Source organism: Salvelinus fontinalis, unplaced genomic scaffold, assembly GCF_029448725.1.
Source record: "Salvelinus fontinalis isolate EN_2023a unplaced genomic scaffold, ASM2944872v1 scaffold_0017, whole genome shotgun sequence".
Lineage (NCBI taxonomy): Eukaryota > Metazoa > Chordata > Actinopteri > Salmoniformes > Salmonidae > Salvelinus > Salvelinus fontinalis.
Genome location: NW_026600226.1, coordinates 751,544 through 774,253, shown reverse-complemented (window position 1 = coordinate 774,253; position 22,710 = coordinate 751,544). Strand labels below are relative to the sequence as shown.

The following is a 22,710-nucleotide window of genomic DNA, read 5'->3' as shown; positions in this document are numbered from 1 at the left end:
GCAGTCTATGTGCAACGTTTTAGACTGATCCAATGAAACATTGCATGACTGTTCAAAATGTTGTATCGAGTCTGCCCAAATGTGCTGAATCGGGTCAATTGATACAGTTTCAAGTACATAACTATAGAGAACATACAACAATGATATGGTAATAAAAAAAAGTAAGTTTACACACTCCCAGGAATAAACAAACCAGTTTCCATGATTTAAGTTTTGTTATTGTGTATGCTCCTCAAACAATAGGCCCAGTCCAATCAAAAACATGATTTCTAGTGTTTTATATAGTTCTACCAATATGGAGGTTGGAATTATACTGTGAAATTGTGACAAAATATGACAATGCCCTTTTAGTGTAAGAGCTGTTTGTAAAGACTTCCTGAAATGTCTGCCTGTTTTGGTGGGGGTGGAGTTTTGACCAGTTAGTAGACCAATAAGAAAGAGAGTTCCAAACCTCTCTGCCAATAACAGATCGTTTTCCTCTCCCCACTCAGACCACTCCCAGATAGTCCTAGCAAAATACTTGCTTGAAAAATGACTCTTTTGCGTTTTAATTGAAAACAAAATCACAGTAATGTACTTAACTGTTCTCCAGAAATTATTTGCTATTAAGATTTTAAAAAACAGCTGCGCATCGGACCTTTAAAAACTAAAAAGGATGAGGGAGGTCCCGTGTGGCTCAGTTGGTCGAGCATTGGAGCTTTCAACGCCAGGGTTGTGGGTTCGATTCCCACGGGGAAACCAGTACGGAGAAATAATAAGTAAGAACATGTATGCACTCACTACTGTAAGTCACTCTGGATAAGAGTGCCTACTAAAATTTAACTATCAAACTGATATTCACACTTTTATCAAAATACATACAAGTTATACCTGAACTACCTCTGTTCAGCTCAGATCATATTCAGTACAATGTGTTCTGATCATCTGAGCAATTGGACTGCAATAAAAGTCAACCTGGAACGTTCCCATCATAATTGACTGGGTCAGGTGACCAAAAATGCCCAATCCTGTGTGGATTGTCTCAGAGGAACATTTTCTCCTTGCTGTGTCCGAAGCGTGTGTTGAGCTCCTGGGACTTCTTCAACAGACGTTGTTTCTGAGCCTCATCAAACTTGTTGACCTGCAAGTCCTGGTCCCGGTCAAACGCTCGTCTCTCCACCAGCTTGGCTCCCTCGTCCAGTTTCCTCTTCTTCATCTGCTTCTCGTGGAGACTGATCAGAGACTCGCCACGCTTGGTTTCCTAACAGAGAGGAGAGAGAAAGACAAAGTCATTTTGACAACTAATGGTCGGTAGATATCTCGGTCTAGTCTCCGGGTCAGTAGACATCTAGTCTCCGGGTCAGTAGACATCTTGGTCTAGTCTCCGGGTCAGTAGACATCTTGGTCTAGTCTCCGGGTCAGTAGACATCTCGGTCTAGTCTCCAGGTCAGTAGACATCTCGGTCTAGTCTCCGGGTCAGTAGACATCTAGTCTCCAGGTCAGTAGACATCTCGGTCTAGTCTCCGGGTCAGTAGACATCTCGGTCTAGTCTCCTGGTCAGTAGACATCTCGGTCTAGTCTCCAGGTCAGTAGACATCTCGGTCTAGTCTCCAGGTCAGTAGACATCTCGGTCTAGTCTCCGGGTCAGTAGACATCTCGGTCTAGTCTCCGGGTCAGTAGACATCTCGGTCTAGTCTCCGGGTCAGTAGACATCTTGGTCTAGTCTCCGGGTCAGTAGACATCTAGTCTCCGGGTCAGTAGACATCTCGGTCTAGTCTCCAGTTCAGTAGACATCTCGGTCTAGTCTCCAGGTCAGTAGACATCTCGGTCTAGTCTCCGGGTCAGTAGACATCTAGTCTCCGGGTCAGTAGACATCTCGGTCTAGTCTCCAGGTCAGTAGACATCTCGGTCTAGTCTCCAGGTCAGTAGACATCTAGTCTCCGGGTCAGTAGACATCTCGGTCTAGTCTCCAGGTCAGTAGACATCTCGGTCTAGTCTCCGGGTCAGTAGACATCTAGTCTCCGGGTCAGTAGACATCTCGGTCTAGTCTCCAGGTCAGTAGACATCTCGGTCTAGTCTCCGGGTCAGTAGACATCTAGTCTCCGGGTCAGTAGACATCTAGTCTCCGGGTCAGTAGACATCTAGTCTCCGGGTCAGTAGACATCTAGTCTCCGGGTCAGTAGACATCTAGTCTCCGGGTCAGTAGACATCTCGGTCTAGTCTCCGGGTCAGTAGACATCTCGGTCTAGTCTCCGGGTCAGTAGACATCTAGTCTCCAGGTCAGTAGATATCTCGGTCTAGTCTCCGGGTCAGTAGACATCTCGGTCTAGTCTCCAGGTCAGTAGACATCTCGGTCTAGTCTCCAGGTCAGTAGACATCTCGGTCTAGTCTCCGGGTCAGTAGACATCTAGTCTCCGGGTCAGTAGACATCTAGTCTCCGGGTCAGTAGACATCTCGGTCTAGTCTCCAGGTCAGTAGACATCTCGGTCTAGTCTCCAGGTCAGTAGACATCTAGTCTCCGGGTCAGTAGACATCTCGGTCTAGTCTCCAGGTCAGTAGACATCTCGGTCTAGTCTCCGGGTCAGTAGACATCTAGTCTCCGGGTCAGTAGACATCTCGGTCTAGTCTCCAGGTCAGTAGACATCTCGGTCTAGTCTCCGGGTCAGTAGACATCTAGTCTCCGGGTCAGTAGACATCTAGTCTCCGGGTCAGTAGACATCTAGTCTCCGGGTCAGTAGACATCTCGGTCTAGTCTCCTGGTCAGTAGACATCTCGGTCTAGTCTCCAGGTCAGTAGACATCTCGGTCTAGTCTCCAGGTCAGTAGACATCTCGGTCTAGTCTCCAGGTCAGTAGACATCTCGGTCTAGTCTCCGGGTCAGTAGACATCTCGGTCTAGTCTCCGGGTCAGTAGACATCTTGGTCTAGTCTCCGGGTCAGTAGACATCTAGTCTCCGGGTCAGTAGACATCTCGGTCTAGTCTCCAGGTCAGTAGACATCTCGGTCTAGTCTCCAGGTCAGTAGACATCTCGGTCTAGTCTCCGGGTCAGTAGACATCTAGTCTCCGGGTCAGTAGACATCTCGGTCTAGTCTCCAGGTCAGTAGACATCTCGGTCTAGTCTCCAGGTCAGTAGACATCTAGTCTCCGGGTCAGTAGACATCTCGGTCTAGTCTCCAGGTCAGTAGACATCTCGGTCTAGTCTCCGGGTCAGTAGACATCTAGTCTCCGGGTCAGTAGACATCTCGGTCTAGTCTCCAGGTCAGTAGACATCTCGGTCTAGTCTCCAGGTCAGTAGACATCTCGGTCTAGTCTCCGGGTCAGTAGACATCTAGTCTCCGGGTCAGTAGACATCTAGTCTCCGGGTCAGTAGACATCTAGTCTCCGGGTCAGTAGACATCTCGGTCTAGTCTCCGGGTCAGTAGACATCTCGGTCTAGTCTCCGGGTCAGTAGACATCTAGTCTCCAGGTCAGTAGATATCTCGGTCTAGTCTCCGGGTCAGTAGACATCTCGGTCTAGTCTCCAGGTCAGTAGACATCTCGGTCTAGTCTCCAGGTCAGTAGACATCTCGGTCTAGTCTCCGGGTCAGTAGACATCTAGTCTCCGGGTCAGTAGACATCTCGGTCTAGTCTCCAGGTCAGTAGACATCTCGGTCTAGTCTCCAGGTCAGTAGACATCTAGTCTCCGGGTCAGTAGACATCTCGGTCTAGTCTCCAGGTCAGTAGACATCTCGGTCTAGTCTCCGGGTCAGTAGACATCTAGTCTCCGGGTCAGTAGACATCTCGGTCTAGTCTCCAGGTCAGTAGACATCTCGGTCTAGTCTCCGGGTCAGTAGACATCTAGTCTCCGGGTCAGTAGACATCTAGTCTCCGGGTCAGTAGACATCTAGTCTCCGGGTCAGTAGACATCTCGGTCTAGTCTCCGGGTCAGTAGACATCTCGGTCTAGTCTCCGGGTCAGTAGACATCTAGTCTCCAGGTCAGTAGATATCTCGGTCTAGTCTCCGGGTCAGTAGACATCTCGGTCTAGTCTCCAGGTCAGTAGACATCTCTGTCTAGTCTCCGGGTCAGTAGACATCTAGTCTCCGGGTCAGTAGACATCTCGGTCTAGTCTCCGGGTCAGTAGACATCTCGGTCTAGTCTCCGGGTCAGTAGACATCTAGTCTCCAGGTCAGTAGATATCTCGGTCTAGTCTCCGGGTCAGTAGACATCTCGGTCTAGTCTCCAGGTCAGTAGACATCTCGGTCTAGTCTCCGGGTCAGTAGACATCTAGTCTCCGGGTCAGTAGACATCTCGGTCTAGTCTCCGGGTCAGTAGACATCTCGGTCTAGTCTCCAGGTCAGTAGACATCTTGGTCTAGTCTCCAGGTCAGTAGACATCTAGTCTCCGGGTCAGTAGACATCTCGGTCTAGTCTCCGGGTCAGTAGACATCTCGGTCTAGTCTCCGGGTCAGTAGACATCTAGTCTCCAGGTCAGTAGATATCTCGGTCTAGTCTCCGGGTCAGTAGACATCTCGGTCTAGTCTCCAGGTCAGTAGACATCTAGTCTCCAGGTCAGTAGATATCTCGGTCTAGTCTCCGGGTCAGTAGACATCTCGGTCTAGTCTCCAGGTCAGTAGACATCTAGTCTCCGGGTCAGTAGACATCTAGTCTCCGGGTCAGTAGACATCTCGGTCTCCGGGTCAGTAGACATCTCGGTCTAGTCTCCGGGTCAGTAGACATCTAGTCTCCAGGTCAGTAGATATCTCGGTCTAGTCTCCGGGTCAGTAGACATCTCGGTCTAGTCTCCAGGTCAGTAGACATCTCGGTCTAGTCTCCGGGTCAGTAGACATCTAGTCTCCGGGTCAGTAGACATCTCGGTCTAGTCTCCGGGTCAGTAGACATCTCGGTCTAGTCTCCAGGTCAGTAGACATCTTGGTCTAGTCTCCAGGTCAGTAGACATCTAGTCTCCGGGTCAGTAGACATCTCGGTCTAGTCTCCGGGTCAGTAGACATCTCGGTCTAGTCTCCGGGTCAGTAGACATCTAGTCTCCAGGTCAGTAGATATCTCGGTCTAGTCTCCGGGTCAGTAGACATCTCGGTCTAGTCTCCAGGTCAGTAGACATCTCGGTCTAGTCTCCGGGTCAGTAGACATCTAGTCTCCGGGTCAGTAGACATCTAGTCTCCGGGTCAGTAGACATCTAGTCTCCGGGTCAGTAGACATCTAGTCTCCGGGTCAGTAGACATCTAGTCTCCGGGTCAGTAGACATCTAGTCTCCGGGTCAGTAGACATCTCGGTCTAGTCTCCGGGTCAGTAGACATCTCGGTCTAGTCTCCGGGTCAGTAGACATCTAGTCTCCAGGTCAGTAGATATCTCGGTCTAGTCTCCGGGTCAGTAGACATCTCGGTCTAGTCTCCAGGTCAGTAGACATCTCGGTCTAGTCTCCAGGTCAGTAGACATCTCGGTCTAGTCTCCGGGTCAGTAGACATCTAGTCTCCGGGTCAGTAGACATCTCGGTCTAGTCTCCAGGTCAGTAGACATCTCGGTCTAGTCTCCAGGTCAGTAGACATCTAGTCTCCGGGTCAGTAGACATCTCGGTCTAGTCTCCAGGTCAGTAGACATCTCGGTCTAGTCTCCGGGTCAGTAGACATCTAGTCTCCGGGTCAGTAGACATCTCGGTCTAGTCTCCAGGTCAGTAGACATCTCGGTCTAGTCTCCGGGTCAGTAGACATCTAGTCTCCGGGTCAGTAGACATCTAGTCTCCGGGTCAGTAGACATCTAGTCTCCGGGTCAGTAGACATCTAGTCTCCGGGTCAGTAGACATCTCGGTCTAGTCTCCGGGTCAGTAGACATCTCGGTCTAGTCTCCGGGTCAGTAGACATCTAGTCTCCAGGTCAGTAGATATCTCGGTCTAGTCTCCGGGTCAGTAGACATCTCGGTCTAGTCTCCAGGTCAGTAGACATCTCGGTCTAGTCTCCAGGTCAGTAGACATCTCGGTCTAGTCTCCGGGTCAGTAGACATCTAGTCTCCGGGTCAGTAGACATCTCGGTCTAGTCTCCAGGTCAGTAGACATCTCGGTCTAGTCTCCAGGTCAGTAGACATCTCGGTCTAGTCTCCAGGTCAGTAGACATCTAGTCTCCGGGTCAGTAGACATCTCGGTCTAGTCTCCAGGTCAGTAGACATCTCGGTCTAGTCTCCGGGTCAGTAGACATCTAGTCTCCGGGTCAGTAGACATCTCGGTCTAGTCTCCAGGTCAGTAGACATCTCGGTCTAGTCTCCGGGTCAGTAGACATCTAGTCTCCGGGTCAGTAGACATCTAGTCTCCGGGTCAGTAGACATCTCGGTCTAGTCTCCTGGTCAGTAGACATCTCGGTCTAGTCTCCTGGTCAGTAGACATCTCGGTCTAGTCTCCAGGTCAGTAGACATCTCGGTCTAGTCTCCAGGTCAGTAGACATCTCGGTCTAGTCTCCAGGTCAGTAGACATCTCGGTCTAGTCTCCGGGTCAGTAGACATCTCGGTCTAGTCTCAGGGTCAGTAGACATCTTGGTCTAGTCTCCGGGTCAGTAGACATCTAGTCTCCGGGTCAGTAGACATCTCGGTCTAGTCTCCAGGTCAGTAGACATCTCGGTCTAGTCTCCAGGTCAGTAGACATCTCGGTCTAGTCTCCGGGTCAGTAGACATCTAGTCTCCGGGTCAGTAGACATCTCGGTCTAGTCTCCAGGTCAGTAGACATCTCGGTCTAGTCTCCAGGTCAGTAGACATCTAGTCTCCGGGTCAGTAGACATCTCGGTCTAGTCTCCAGGTCAGTAGACATCTCGGTCTAGTCTCCGGGTCAGTAGACATCTAGTCTCCGGGTCAGTAGACATCTCGGTCTAGTCTCCAGGTCAGTAGACATCTCGGTCTAGTCTCCAGGTCAGTAGACATCTCGGTCTAGTCTCCGGGTCAGTAGACATCTAGTCTCCGGGTCAGTAGACATCTATTCTCCGGGTCAGTAGACATCTAGTCTCCGGGTCAGTAGACATCTCGGTCTAGTCTCCGGGTCAGTAGACATCTCGGTCTAGTCTCCGGGTCAGTAGACATCTAGTCTCCAGGTCAGTAGATATCTCGGTCTAGTCTCCGGGTCAGTAGACATCTCGGTCTAGTCTCCAGGTCAGTAGACATCTCGGTCTAGTCTCCAGGTCAGTAGACATCTCGGTCTAGTCTCCGGGTCAGTAGACATCTAGTCTCCGGGTCAGTAGACATCTCGGTCTAGTCTCCAGGTCAGTAGACATCTCGGTCTAGTCTCCAGGTCAGTAGACATCTAGTCTCCGGGTCAGTAGACATCTCGGTCTAGTCTCCAGGTCAGTAGACATCTCGGTCTAGTCTCCGGGTCAGTAGACATCTAGTCTCCGGGTCAGTAGACATCTCGGTCTAGTCTCCAGGTCAGTAGACATCTCGGTCTAGTCTCCGGGTCAGTAGACATCTAGTCTCCGGGTCAGTAGACATCTAGTCTCCGGGTCAGTAGACATCTAGTCTCCGGGTCAGTAGACATCTCGGTCTAGTCTCCGGGTCAGTAGACATCTCGGTCTAGTCTCCGGGTCAGTAGACATCTAGTCTCCAGGTCAGTAGATATCTCGGTCTAGTCTCCGGGTCAGTAGACATCTCGGTCTAGTCTCCAGGTCAGTAGACATCTCGGTCTAGTCTCCGGGTAAGTAGACATCTAGTCTCCGGGTCAGTAGACATCTCGGTCTAGTCTCCGGGTCAGTAGACATCTCGGTCTAGTCTCCGGGTCAGTAGACATCTAGTCTCCAGGTCAGTAGATATCTCGGTCTAGTCTCCGGGTCAGTAGACATCTCGGTCTAGTCTCCAGGTCAGTAGACATCTCGGTCTAGTCTCCGGGTCAGTAGACATCTAGTCTCCGGGTCAGTAGACATCTCGGTCTAGTCTCCGGGTCAGTAGACATCTCGGTCTAGTCTCCAGGTCAGTAGACATCTTGGTCTAGTCTCCAGGTCAGTAGACATCTAGTCTCCGGGTCAGTAGACATCTCGGTCTAGTCTCCGGGTCAGTAGACATCTCGGTCTAGTCTCCGGGTCAGTAGACATCTAGTCTCCAGGTCAGTAGATATCTCGGTCTAGTCTCCGGGTCAGTAGACATCTCGGTCTAGTCTCCAGGTCAGTAGACATCTAGTCTCCAGGTCAGTAGATATCTCGGTCTAGTCTCCGGGTCAGTAGACATCTCGGTCTAGTCTCCAGGTCAGTAGACATCTAGTCTCCGGGTCAGTAGACATCTAGTCTCCGGGTCAGTAGACATCTCGGTCTAGTCTCCGGGTCAGTAGACATCTCGGTCTAGTCTCCGGGTCAGTAGACATCTAGTCTCCAGGTCAGTAGATATCTCGGTCTAGTCTCCGGGTCAGTAGACATCTCGGTCTAGTCTCCAGGTCAGTAGACATCTCGGTCTAGTCTCCGGGTCAGTAGACATCTAGTCTCCGGGTCAGTAGACATCTCGGTCTAGTCTCCGGGTCAGTAGACATCTCGGTCTAGTCTCCAGGTCAGTAGACATCTTGGTCTAGTCTCCAGGTCAGTAGACATCTAGTCTCCGGGTCAGTAGACATCTCGGTCTAGTCTCCGGGTCAGTAGACATCTCGGTCTAGTCTCCGGGTCAGTAGACATCTAGTCTCCAGGTCAGTAGATATCTCGGTCTAGTCTCCGGGTCAGTAGACATCTCGGTCTAGTCTCCAGGTCAGTAGACATCTCGGTCTAGTCTCCGGGTCAGTAGACATCTAGTCTCCGGGTCAGTAGACATCTCGGTCTAGTCTCCGGGTCAGTAGACATCTCGGTCTAGTCTCCAGGTCAGTAGACATCTTGGTCTAGTCTCCGGGTCAGTAGACATCTAGTCTCCGGGTCAGTAGACATCTCGGTCTAGTCTCCGGGTCAGTAGACATCTCGGTCTAGTCTCCGGGTCAGTAGACATCTAGTCTCCAGGTCAGTAGATATCTCGGTCTAGTCTCCGGGTCAGTAGACATCTCGGTCTAGTCTCCAGGTCAGTAGACATCTAGTCTCCAGGTCAGTAGATATCTCGGTCTAGTCTCCGGGTCAGTAGACATCTCGGTCTAGTCTCCAGGTCAGTAGACATCTAGTCTCCGGGTCAGTAGACATCTCGGTCTAGTCTCCGGGTCAGTAGACATCTCGGTCTAGTCTCCGGGTCAGTAGACATCTCGGTCTAGTCTCCGGGTCAGTAGACATCTCGGTCTAGTCTCCAGGTCAGTAGACATCTTGGTCTAGTCTCCAGGTCAGTAGACATCTTGGTCTAGTCTCCTTGTCAGTAGACATCTAGTCTCCGGGTCAGTAGACATCTTGGTCTAGTCTCCAGGTCAGTAGACATCTAGTCTTCGGGTCAGTAGACATCTCGGTCTAGTCTCCGGGTCAGTAGACATCTCGGTCTAGTCTCCAGGTCAGTAGACATCTTGGTCTAGTCTCCAGGTCAGTAGACATCTTGGTCTAGTCTCCTTGTCAGTAGACATCTCGGTCTAGTCTCCTTGTCAGTAGACATCTAGTCTCCGGGTCAGTAGACATCTCGGTCTAGTCTCCAGGTCAGTAGACATCTTGGTCTAGTCTCCGGGTCAGTAGACATCTCGGTCTAGTCTCCGGGTCAGTAGACATCTAGTCTCCGGGTCAGTAGACATCTCGGTCTAGTCTCCGGGTCAGTAGACATCTCGGTCTAGTCTCCGGGTCAGTAGACATCTCGGTCTAGTCTCAAGGTCAGTAGACATCTTGGTCTCCGGGTCAGTAGACATCTCGGTCTAGTCTCCGGGTCAGTAGACATCTTGGTCTAGTCTCCAGGTCAGTAGACATCTTGGTCTAGTCTCCGGGTCAGTAGACATCTAGTCTCCGGGTCAGTAGACATCTCGGTCTAGTCTCCGGGTCAGTAGACATCTCGGTCTAGTCTCCTAGTTGTAAATGCCATAGTGAGATCTACATACTGGTACAGGTCAGTAGACATCTTGGTCTAGTCTCCGGGTCAGTAGACATCTTGAGATCTTCATACTGGTACCGGTCATGTAGTTGTTGCATTGAGCAGAAAAAGAGTCTCTACTAGATCTGGTACAGGACATGGTGGTGTTTCTACTAGATCTGGTACAGGACATGGTGGTGTTTCTACTAGATCTGGTACAGGACATGGTGGTGTTTCTACTAGATCTGGTACAGGACACGGTGGTGTTTCTACTAGATCTGGTACAGGACACGGTGGTGTTTCTACTAGGTCTGGTACAGGACATGGTGGTGTTTCTACTAGATCTGGTACAGGACATGGTGGTGTTTCTACTAGATCTGGTACAGGACATGGTGGTGTTTCTACTAGATCTGGTACAGGACATGGTGGTGTTTCTACTAGATCTGGTACAGGACATGGTGGTGTTTCTACTAGATCTGGTACAGGACATGGTGGTGTTTCTACTAGGTCTGGTACAGGACATGGTGGTGTTTCTACTAGATCTGGTACAGGACACGGTGGTGTTTCTACTAGGTCTGGTACAGGACACGGTGGTGTTTCTACTAGGTCTGGTACAGGACATGGTGGTGTTTCTACTAGATCTGGTACAGGACATGGTGGTGTTTCTACTAGATCTGGTACAGGACACGGTGGTGTTTCTACTAGATCTGGTACAGGACATTGTGGTGTTTCTACTAGATCTGGTACAGGACACGGTGGTGTTTCTACTAGATCTGGTACAGGACACGGTGGTGTTTCTACTAGATCTGGTACAGGACACGGTGGTGTTTCTACTAGATCTGGTACAGGACATGGTGGTGTTTCTACTAGATCTGGTACAGGACACGGTGGTGTTTCTACTAGATCTGGTACAGGACATGGTGGTGTTTCTACTAGATCTGGTACAGGACATGGTGGTGTTTCTACTAGATCTGGTACAGGACATGGTGGTGTTTCTACTAGATCTGGTACAGGACATGGTGGTGTTTCTACTAGATCTGGTACAGGACATGGTGGTGTTTCTACTAGATCTGGTACAGGACATGGTGGTGTTTCTACTAGATCTGGTACAGGACATGGTGGTGTTTCTACTAGATCTGGTACAGGACATGGTGGTGTTTCTACTAGATCTGGTACAGGACATGGTGGTGTTTCTACTAGATCTGGTACAGGACATGGTGGTGTTTCTACTAGATCTGGTACAGGACATGGTGGTGTTTCTACTAGATCTGGTACAGGACACGGTGGTGTTTCTACTAGATCTGGTACAGGACATGGTGGTGTTTCTACTAGATCTGGTACAGGACATGGTGGTGTTTCTACTAGATCTGGTACGGGACACGGTGGTGTTTCTACTAGATCTGGTACAGGACATGGTGGTGTTTCTACTAGATCTGGTACAGGACATGGTGGTGTTTCTACTAGATCTGGTACAGGACATGGCGGTGTTTCTACTAGATCTGGTACAGGACATGGTGGTGTTTCTACTAGATCTGGTACGGGACATGGTGGTGTTTCTACTAGATCTGGTATAGGACATGGTGGTGTTTCTACTAGATCTGGTACAGGACACGGTGGTGTTTCTACTAGATCTGGTACAGGACATGGTGGTGTTTCTACTAGATCTGGTACAGGACATGGTGGTGTTTCTACTAGATCTGGTACAGGACATGGTGGTGTTTCTACTAGATCTGGTACAGGACACGGTGGTGTTTCTACTTACGTTGTATTTGGACACTTTCTCAGCCATCTGTAAGTCTTTGTGAGACAGTTGAGGGACCGGTTCTGTTTCTTCACTCTCCTTTCCCTCCAGTCGTTCCTGTTGAGACAGAGCGAGAGAGAGAAAGAGAAAGAGAGAGACAGCGAGAGAGAGACAGAGAGAGACAGAGAGAGAGAGAGAGAGAGACAGAGAGAGAGAGAGACAGAGAGACAGAGAGAGAGAGAGAGAGAGAGACAGAGAGACAGGGAGAGAGAGAGAGACAGAGAGAGAGAGAGAGAGAGAGAGAGAGACAGAGAGAGAGAGAGAGAGAGAGAGAGAGACAGACAGAGAGACAGAGAGAGACAGCGAGACAGAGACAGAGAGAGAGAGAGAGACACAGAGACAGAGAGAGACACAGAGAGAGCGAGAGAGAGAGAGACAGAGAGAGAGAGACACAGACACAGAGACAGAGAGAGACACAGACACAGAGACAGAGAGAGAGAGAGACAAGGAGACAGAGAGAGAGAATTATATAGTCAGTACAGCGGCATGAAATCCCAACAGAAATGTGTCGACTGTTCAGAACCAGTGTCTCCTACCTTGAGTTTGCGTTCTCGGTCAGCAGGGGTGTCGGTCCAGAGGGATCGGTCCTTGCTCTCCGGTCCAGCCCTTTTCTTGAAGGTTCTGGCCCCCAGCCCGATGTGCTGCAGCGTTGGAGGAAGCTCTGTCATCCACGTCTCTCGCGCCACGTCCTCCGGACCATTCTGTCAATCAACCATCACAGACGAGGCTGTCAACTCCTTCTACCATCTGACCTGGGATCTGTTCAGTAGGAGGCTGTCAACTCATTCTACCATCTGACCTGGGGTCTGTTCAGTAGGAGGCTGTCAACTCATTCTACCATCTGACCTGGGGTCTGTTCTGTAGGAGGCTGTCAACTCATTCTACCATCTGACCTGGGATCTGTTCAGTAGGAGGCTGTCAACTCATTCTACCATCTGACCTGGGATCTGTTCAGTAGGAGGCTGTCAACTCATTCTACCATCTGACCTGGGGTCTGTTCAGTAGGAGGCTGTCAACTCATTCTACCATCTGACCTGGGGTCTGTTCAGTAGGAGCAAACGTGGGGAAATTATTTGAAATAAGAGGAATTAAAATTACAACGTTTTGCACGACTGAACACAACGTATGAGAACCACCCAATTAGCATGTTCCTAAGGGAACCACCCAATTAGCATGTTCCTAAGGGAACCACCTGGTGGCGGAGTCAAGCACCATAAAGATTAACGAATTACTGGTCAGTTATCCACAAGTAAAACATGAGTCTAGATGTAGAATAAGAGTCTAGATGTAGAATAAGAATCTAGATAAGAGTCTAAATAAGAGTCTAGATGTAGAATAAGAGTCTAGACGTAGAATAAGAGTCTAAATGAAGAATAAGAGTCTGGATGTAGAATAAGAGTCTAGATGTAGAATAAGAGTCTAGATGCAGAATAAGAGTCTAGATGCAGAATAAGAGTCTAGATGTAGAATAAGAGTCTAGATGTAGAATAAGAGTCTAGATGTAGAATAAGAGTCTAGATGTAGAATAAGAGTCTAGATGTAGAATAAGAGTCTAGATGCAGAATAAGAGTCTAGATGTAGAATAAGAGTCTAGATGCAGAATAAGAGTCTAGATGCAGAATAAGAGTCTAGATGTAGAATAAGAGTCTAGATAAGAGTCTAGATGTAGAATAAGAGTCTAGATGTAGAATAAGAGTCTAGATGCAGAATAAGAGTCTAGATGTAGAATAAGAGTCTAGATAAGGGTCTAGATGTAGAATAAGAGTCTAGACGTAGAATAAGAGTCTAGATGCAGAATAAGAGTCTAGATGTAGAATAAGAGTCTAGATGTAGAATAAGAGTCTAGATGCAGAATAAGAGTCTATATGTAGAATAAGAGTCTAGATGCAGAATAAGAGTCTAGATGTAGAATAAGAGTCTAGATAAGGCTCTAGATGTAGAATAAGAGTCTAGATGTAGAATAAGAGTCTAGATGCAGAATAAGAGTCTAGACGTAGAATAAGAGTCTAGATAAGGGTCTAGATGTAGAATAAGAGTCTAGATGTAGAATAAGAGTCTAGATGCAGAATAAGAGTCTAGACGTAGAATAAGAGTCTAGACGTAGAATAAGAGTCTAGATGCAGAATAAGAGTCTAGATGCAGAATAAGAGTCTATATGTAGAATAAGAGTCTAGATGCAGAATAAGAGTCTAGATGTAGAATAAGAGTCTAGATGTAGAATAAGAGTCTAGATGTAGAATAAGAGTCTAGATGTAGAATAAGAGTCTAGACGTAGAATAAGAGTCTGGATGTAGAATAAGAGTCTGGATGTAGAATAAGAGTCTAGACGTAGAATAAGAGTCTAGACATAGAATAAGAGTCTATATGCAGAATAGAGTCTAGATGCAGAATAAGAGTCTAGATGCAGAATAAGAGTCTAGATGTAGAATAAGAGTCTAGATAAGAGTCTAAATAAGAGTCTAGATGTAGAATAAGAGTCTAGATAAGAGTCCAGATGTAGAATTAGACTCTAGATGTAGAATAAGAGTCTAGATGTAGAATAAGAGTCTAGATAAGAGTCTAAATAAGAGTCTAGATGTAGAATAAGAGTCTAGATAAGAGTCCAGATGTAGAATTAGACTCTAGATGTAGAATAAGAGTCTAGATGTAGAATAAGAGTCTAGATGTAGAATAAGAGTCTATATGCAGAATAGAGTCTAGATGCAGAATAAGAGTCTAGATGCAGAATAAGAGTCTAGATGCAGAATAAGAGTCTAGATAAGAGTCTAAATAAGAGTCTAGACGTAGAATAAGAGTCTAGATGTAGAATAAGAGTCTAGATGTAGAATAAGAGTCTAGATGTAGAATAAGAGCCTAGACGTAGAATAAGAGTCTAGATGTAGAATAAGAGTCTAGATGTAGAATAAGAGCCTAGACGTAGAATAAGAGTCTAGACGTAGAATAAGAGTCTAGATGTAGAATAAGAGTCTAGATAAGAGTCTAAATAAGAGTCTAGATGTAGAATAAGAGTCTAGACGTAGAATAAGAGTCTAGATGTAGAATAAGAGTCTAGATAAGAGTCTAAATAAGAGTCTAGATGCAGAATAAGAGTCTAGATGCAGAATAAGAGTCTAGATGTAGAATAAGAGTCTAGATGCAGAATAAGAGTCTAGATGTAGAATAAGAGTCTAGACGTAGAATAAGAGCCTAGACGTAGAATAAGAGTCTAGACGTAGAATAAGAGTCTAAACGTAGAATAAGAGGCGGTGAGGTTCTCACATCTGCTCCCGTCAGTCTGTCCTTCATCTTCTGAGCTCTGCGTTCGATGTCCATAGCCACAGAGTCCCGGATGGCACCTTGAGCAGGCATGGGCCCGATCACCTCTTCATCCTCCTCCTCTTCATCACTACTGGAGGGTTCTGCTGTGTAGCCCGGTGGCAGGGCTGGCCGAGGGAAATCATCCTCACCATCATCATCATCTTCATCATCATCAGATGCCGGTCTGTGAAATCCTGGGGGTAAGGCTGGGCCCAATACAGCTGGCCTAGGGGAGGTAGAAAAAGACAATCAATCAACTCATCACGACACAAACCAATAAATACATTTAGACACAAGTTATTTGAAAATACATGCATGACTGACATATCATTTAATATGTCTGTTTAAAGCAGAGAGAAATAGCTGACATATCATTTAATATGTCTGTTTAAAGCCGAGAGAACTAGCTGACATATCATTTAATATGTCTGTTTAAAGCAGAGAGAAATAGCTGACATATCATTTAATATGTCTGTTTAAATCAGGGAGAACTAGCTGACATATCATTTAATATGTCTGTTTAAAGCCGAGAGAACTAGCTGACATATCATTTAATATGTCTGTTTAAAGCCGAGAGAACTAGCTGACATATCATTTAATATGTCTGTTTAAAGCCGAGAGAACTAGCTGACATATCATTTAATATGTCTGTTTAAAGCCGAGAGAACTAGCTGACATATCATTTAATATGTCTGTTTAAAGCAGAGAAAACTAGCTGACATATCATTTCATATGTCTGTTTAAAGCTGAGAGAACTAGCTCACATATCATTTAATATGTCTGTTTAAAGCAGAGAGGACTAGTTGTGTTGTCTTGGTTACCTCTCTGGTGAAGCCTGTGGCTTTGAGAACCCAGGAGGAAGAGCTGGTCCAAAGAAACCATCATCATCATCATCATCCGCAAGCCTTCGACTCACCGCCTCTTCTACTCTGTGCTGTTTTCTACAGAATGATGCAGACAGTCCAGTTCAGACATTTTACATGCTCTATCCTTCAAAAACAATGAGAAAATAAACGTGTTTGATGTTTGTTTGAAATGTAGAAGTCTAAATGTGTTACTCTGAGGTGGGTCCATCCCTGGTCGTCCCGCTACCGTGGCCGTGTCTGCTGCTCGTCTTGTTTCGTCTCTTGATCACCTCGTCCTCTTGGCCAAAGTCATCCTCCGAGCTGGAGAGCAACTCCGGTTTGTATCCGGGAGGCAGCGCAGGACCTGCAACTATTGTAGAACATCTTAGGTAGGAAAATACCAAAAACAGACAATAGCTTTTTCGATTTAACAATACAGTATAAATCAGAAAGATAACTAAGCCGTGAATATGACAGCATAGTATCTGATGACACTAGTCATGGCCAAAAATCATGCAGATTTAAACCACTGCTAACTTTACTCACATCCTTCCTCGTCATCAGAATCATCATTGCTGCTTTTTCTGAACGACGGGGGTAAAGCAGGTCCGATTAAATCATCGTCTGACATGGTTACCAATTATTAATAAGCTATTTTTTACAACAATAAACACCTCGGCGAGAACGACAAAAACGACACCTCAACCCGAAAATATAATCTGACCTCTACCACCGGAAGTAAACAATATCGACATCCAATCAACAAGCGGAATTCGTAGGTCACATGATCATTTCCACACAAGGAGGAAATTGAGTTGTTCGCATCGCAGTTGCTTGTTAGTGTTTCTCATCTTCTTTTGTCATGGTTTGACGAAGCAAGTTGTTTTCGGGAACAAGCTACTATCATGGGGAAGAAAGATAGGGGAGATCGGGGTGAGTATCTAGATGTTCCGGAAATGGAAATGTTACTCCAACTCACGTTGCGGTTCAGTCGGTGTTGTGATGGCAGTTATAGCATGATGCCGAGGCATGGGAGACAGACATGCATTCTGTGTAACAGTACCGATCCATTGTACCTAGCTAATACCTGTAGTAGTAGTATAGTAGTAGCTAGCTAGTACCTATAGCATAGTATAGCAGTAGTATAGTAGCTAGCAAGAACCTGTGGTATAGTAGTAGTATAGTAGCTAGCAAGTACCTGTGGTATAGTAGTAGTATAGTAGTTAGCTAGTACCTATAGCATAGTATAGCAGTAGTATAGTAGCTAGCAAGTACCTATGGTATAGTAGCTAGAAAAACAAACTAACTTCAATATGCTGCAGACTGCTTTAGTCTGGAGACCCGAAGTCGGGCAGACATGAGCGACATGGATCAGGGACGTTCTCACTAACGACCTCTACAAAGCCAGAATGTTGAATAAAATGACATCTGAATGTACTTTGCCGTTTGTCTGTGCAGTGTTTTGTTTATTGTACAGGTAGGAATGTGAGACAATATATTTCCACAGGAAAGTAGAATTAAATCAACTTTTCAAAGTGTTGGTAGAACATTCAGATGTCTGTCACCTGAAACATGAGGAACGTACTCCTCAGCAGGAAGTATCCCCGCTAGCGTAATGTCAAACGTCCTCCTCAGCAGGAAGTGTCCCCGCTAGCGTAGTGTCAAACGTACACCTCAGCAGGAAGTGTCCCCACTAGCGTAGAGTCAAACGTACTCCTCAGCAGGAAGTATCCCCGCCAGCGTAGTGTCAAACGTCCTCCTCAGCAGGAAGTGTTTTACATGGCTCCAACTGATGCTCCAGGAGGCTGGTCAGGTGTTGCTAGTTAACAAGGCAGAGAGGTCCTAAAGTCGCACCAGCTATGTGTCCAATCAGGGGGAAGTGGTACTTGCTAACCAAGCAGCGTGACGTCCTTGACACATGCACAGAACCATGTAAGGGCGTCATTGTAAATAATAAGAATTTGTTCTTAACTGACTTGCCTAGTTAAATAAAGGTTAAATACATTTATTTATTTTTTATAATGTGGAGCTCGGCATGTGTGCATTTATTTTCGTCTCGTGGCTTCAGGTTGATAGAAACCAGTACTTTGAAAAGTTGTTGTAATTCTACTTTCCTGTGGATGTGTTGTCTCACGTTCCTAACACCAAAAAGGCCGTCCACACAGACAACTAGTAAATTAAAATATCATTTCATTCAACATTCTGACTTGTATAGGTTGAGAGAGAGGAAACTGATCCAAATACTAATTTCTGCCTGAGTTAGAATTCAATGAAATTCAACGTCTGGTTAACAGGCTGTCACTGCCTGTGTCTGACAAAAGCACTCTCTGAGAGTAGCAATCAATTCAACGTCTGGTTAACAGGCTGTCACTGCCTGTGTCTGACAAAAGCACTCTCTGAGAGTAGCAATCAATTCAACGTCTGGTTAACAGGCTGTCACTGCCTGTGTCTGACAAAAGCACTCTCTGAGAGTAGCAATGAAATTCAACGTCTGGTTAACAGGCTGTCACTGCCTGTGTCTGACAAAAGCACTCTCTGAGAGTAGCAATGAAATTCAACGTCTGGTTAACAGGCTGTCACTGCCTGTGTCTGACAAAAGCACTCTCTGAGAGTAGCAATCGATGTGATTTAAGACGCATTTTTACACTACAGTAAGAGCTGATTTCAGAACACTGTCATCTTCTATCAACTGTCTTTCTCTTTGGTGATGGATATGTCTCACCCTCGTGTCTGTCTCTTTGGTGATGGATATGTCTCACCCTCGTGTCTGTCTCTCTTCCTCCCTCCTGTCTTTCTCTTTGGTGATGGATATGTCTCACCCTCGTGTCTGTCTCTCTTCCTCCCTCCTGTCTTTCTCTTTGGTGATGGATATGTCTCACCCTCGTGTCTGTCTCTCTTCCTCCCTCCTGTCTTTCTCTTTGGTGATGGATATGTCTCACCCTCGTGTCTGTCTCTCTTCCTCCCTCCTGTCTTTCTCTTTGGTGATGGATATGTCTCACCCTCCTGTCTGTCTCTCTTCCTCCCTCCTGTCTTTCTCTTTGGTGATGGATATGTCTCACCCTCGTGTCTGTCTCTCTTCCTCCCTCCTGTCTTTCTCTTTGGTGATGGATATGTCTCACCCTCCTGTCTGTCTCTCTTCCTCCCTCCTGTCTTTCTCTTTGGTGATGGATATGTCTCACCCTCGTGTCTGTCTCTCTTCCTCCCTCCTGTCTTTCTCTTTGGTGATGGATATGTCTCACCCTCGTGTCTGTCTCTCTTCCTCCCTCATGTCTTTCTCTTTGGTGATGGATATGTCTCACCCTCGTGTCTGTCTCTCTTCCTCCCTCCTGTCTTTCTCTTTGGTGATGGATATGTCTCACCCTCGTGTTTGTCTCTCTTCCTCCCTCCTGTCTGTCTCTCTTCCTCCCTCCTGTCTTTCTCTTTGGTGATGGATATGTCTCACCCTCGTGTCTGTCTCTCTTCCTCCCTCCTGTCTTTCTCTTTGGTGATGGATATGTCTCACCCTCGTGTCTGTCTCTCTTCCTCCCTCCTGTCTTTCTCTTTGGTGATGGATATGTCTCACCCTCGTGTCTGTCTCTCTTCCTCCCTCCTGTATTTCTCTTTGGTGATGGATATGTCTCACCCTCGTGTCTGTCTCTCTTCCTCCCTCTTGTCTTTCTCTTTGGTGATGGAAATGTCTCACCCTCGTGTCTGTCTCTCTTCCTCCCTCCTGTCTTTCTCTTTGGTGATGGATATGTCTCACCCTCGTGTCTGTCTCTCTTCCTCCCTCCTGTCTGTCTCTCTTCGACCCTCCTGTCTTTCTCTTTGGTGATGGATATGTCTCACCCTCGTGTCTGTCTCTCTTCCTCCCTCCTGTCTTTCTCTTTGGTGATGGATATGTCTCACCCTCGTGTCTGTCTCTCTTCCTCCCTCCTGTCTGTCTCTTTGGTGATGAATATGTCTCACCCTCCTGTCTGTCTCTCTTCCTCCCTCCTGTCTGTCTCTTTGGTGATGGATATGTCTCACCCTCCTGTCTGTCTCTCTTCCTCCCTCCTGTCTTTCTCTTTGGTGATGGATATGTCTCACCCTCCTGTCTGTCTCTCTTCCTCCCTCCTGTCTTTCTCTTTGGTGATGGATATGTCTCACCCTCGTGTCTGTCTCTCTTCCTCCCTCCTGTCTTTCTCTTTGGTGATGGATATGTCTCACCCTCGTGTCTGTCTCTCTTCCTCCCTCCTGTCTTTCTCTTTGGTGATGGATATGTCTCACCCTCGTGTCTGTCTCTCTTCCTCCCTCCTGTCTTTCTCTTTGGTGATGGATATGTCTCACCCTCGTGTCTGTCTCTCTTCCTCCCTCCTGTCTTTCTCTTTGGTGATGGATATGTCTCACCCTCGTGTCTGTCTCTCTTCCTCCCTCCTGTCTTTCTCTTTGGTGATGGATATGTCTCACCCTCCTGTCTGTCTCTCTTCCTCCCTCCTGTCTTTCTCTTTGGTGATGGATATGTCTCACCCTCGTGTCTGTCTCTCTTCCTCCCTCCTGTCTTTCTCTTTGGTGATGGATATGTCTCACCCTCGTGTCTGTCTCTCTTCCTCCCTCCTGTCTTTCTCTTTGGTGATGGATATGTCTCACCCTCCTGTCTGTCTCTCTTCCTCCCTCCTGTCTTTCTCTTTGGTGATGGATATGTCTCACCCTCGTGTCTGTCTCTCTTCCTCCCTCCTGTCTTTCTCTTTGGTGATGGATATGTCTCACCCTCCTGTCTGTCTCTCTTCCTCCCTCCTGTCTTTCTCTTTGGTGATGGATATGTCTCACCCTCGTGTCTGTCTCTCTTCCTCCCTCCTGTCTTTCTCTTTGGTGATGGATATGTCTCACCCTCGTGTCTGTCTCTCTTCCTCCCTCCTGTCTTTCTCTTTGGTGATGGATATGTCTCACCCTCCTGTCTGTCTCTCTTCCTCCCTCCTGTCTTTCTCTTTGGTGATGGATATGTCTCACCCTCGTGTCTGTCTCTCTTCCTCCCTCCTGTCTTTCTCTTTGGTGATGGATATGTCTCACCCTCCTGTCTGTCTCTCTTCCTCCCTCCTGTCTTTCTCTTTGGTGATGGATATGTCTCACCCTCGTGTCTGTCTCTCTTCCTCCCTCCTGTCTTTCTCTTTGGTGATGGATATGTCTCACCCTCGTGTCTGTCTCTCTTCCTCCCTCCTGTCTTTCTCTTTGGTGATGGATATGTCTCACCCTCGTGTCTGTCTCTCTTCCTCCCTCCTGTCTTTCTCTTTGGTGATGGATATGTCTCACCCTCCTGTCTGTCTCTCTTCCTCCCTCCTGTCTTTCTCTTTGGTGATGGATATGTCTCACCCTCGTGTCTGTCTCTCTTCCTCCCTCCTGTCTTTCTCTTTGGTGATGGATATGTCTCACCCTCGTGTCTGTCTCTCTTCCTCCCTCCTGTCTTTCTCTTTGGTGATGGATATGTCTCACCCTCGTGTCTGTCTCTCTTCCTCCCTCCTGTCTTTCTCTTTGGTGATGGATATGTCTCACCCTCGTGTCTGTCTCTCTTCCTCCCTCCTGTCTTTCTCTTTGGTGATGGATATGTCTCACCCTCGTGTCTGTCTCTCTTCCTCCCTCCTGTCTTTCTCTTTGGTGATGGATATGTCTCACCCTCCTGTCTGTCTCTCTTCCTCCCTCCTGTCTTTCTCTTTGGTGATGGATATGTCTCACCCTCGTGTCTGTCTCTCTTCCTCCCTCCTGTCTTTCTCTTTGGTGATGGATATGTCTCACCCTCGTGTCTGTCTCTCTTCCTCCCTCCTGTCTTTCTCTTTGGTGATGGATATGTCTCACCCTCGTGTCTGTCTCTCTTCCTCCCTCCTGTCTTTCTCTTTGGTGATGGATATGTCTCACCCTCCTGTCTGTCTCTCTTCCTCCCTCCTGTCTTTCTCTTTGGTGATGGATATGTCTCACCCTCGTGTCTGTCTCTCTTCCTCCCTCCTGTCTTTCTCTTTGGTGATGGATATGTCTCACCCTCGTGTCTGTCTCTCTTCCTCCCTCCTGTCTTTCTCTTTGGTGATGGATATGTCTCACCCTCCTGTCTGTCTCTCTTCCTCCCTCCTGTCTGTCTCTCTTCCTCCCTCCTGTCTGTCTCTCTTCGACCCTCCTGTCTGTCTCTTTTCCTCCCTCCTGTCTGTCTCTTTTCCTCCCTCCTGTCTGTCTCTCTTCCTCCCTCCTGTCTGTCTCTCTTCGACCCTCCTGTCTGTCTCTCTTCCTCCCTCCTGTCTGTCTCTCTTCGACCCTCCTGTCTGTCTCTCTTCCTCCCTCCTGTCTCTGTCTCTCTTCGACCCTCCTGTCTGTCTCTCTTCCTCCCTCCTGTCTCTGTCTCTCTTCCTCCCTCCTGTCTCTTTTCCTCCCTCCTGTCTGTCTCTCTTCCTCCCTCCTGTCTGTCTCTCTTCCTCCCTCCTGTCTCTGTCTCTCTTCCTCCCTCCTGTCTCTGTCTCTCTTCCTCCCTCCTGTCTCTGTCTCTCTTCCTCCCTCCTGTCTCTGTCTCTCTTCCTCCCTCCTGTCTGTCTCTCTTCCTCCCTCCTGTCTCTGTCTCTCTTCCGCCCTCCTGTCTCTGTCTCTCTTCCTCCCTCCTGTCTCTGTCTCTCTTCCTCCCTCCTGTCTCTGTCTCTCTTCCTCCCTCCTGTCTGTCTCTCTTCCTCCCTCCTGTCTCTGTCTCTCTTACTCCCTCCTGTCTCTGTCTCTCTTCCTCCCTCTTGTCTCTGTCTGTCTGTCTTCCTCCAGAGAGGAAGTCTTCGAAGAAGCGTGTGTATGATGAAGAGGAGGATGAGGAGGAGGCGATGGGCAGTGAGTCCCAGGAGGCCATCCCTGCAGCGGCCGGTAAAACAGTGGATGAGTTGGCCATCAAGCTGGACGAGTACGGAGCTA

General features: G+C 47.6%; 2 protein-coding genes across 3 annotated transcripts in view; one reads left to right on the top strand and one right to left on the bottom strand.

Annotated features, from left to right (window-relative positions):
* Positions 1-196: 196 nt before the first annotated feature.
* On the bottom strand, positions 197-16,562 carry gpalpp1 (GPALPP motifs containing 1). Its single transcript, XM_055910550.1, has 7 exons — positions 16,372-16,562; positions 16,039-16,195; positions 15,802-15,921; positions 14,942-15,206; positions 12,220-12,384; positions 11,645-11,740; positions 197-1,240 (listed from the first exon to the last, which is right to left on the bottom strand). Exons 1-7 carry the CDS (start codon positions 16,454-16,456, stop codon positions 1,022-1,024), a joined length of 1,107 nt encoding a protein of 368 aa, XP_055766525.1. The 5' UTR covers positions 16,457-16,562; the 3' UTR covers positions 197-1,021.
* A 58-nt stretch (positions 16,563-16,620) lies between these two features.
* ercc3 (excision repair cross-complementation group 3) overlaps positions 16,621-22,710 on the top strand; it is a 55,311-nt gene continuing 49,221 nt past the window's right edge. For both annotated transcript variants that reach the window (XM_055910548.1, XM_055910549.1), the window contains exons 1-2: positions 16,621-16,758; positions 22,567-22,710. The exon at positions 22,567-22,710 is cut by the window's right edge and continues 59 nt beyond it. In XM_055910548.1, coding sequence (XP_055766523.1) covers positions 16,731-16,758; positions 22,567-22,710 — 172 coding nt within the window. In that variant the 5' untranslated portion in view covers positions 16,621-16,730. The remainder of the gene's footprint in view (positions 16,759-22,566) is intronic.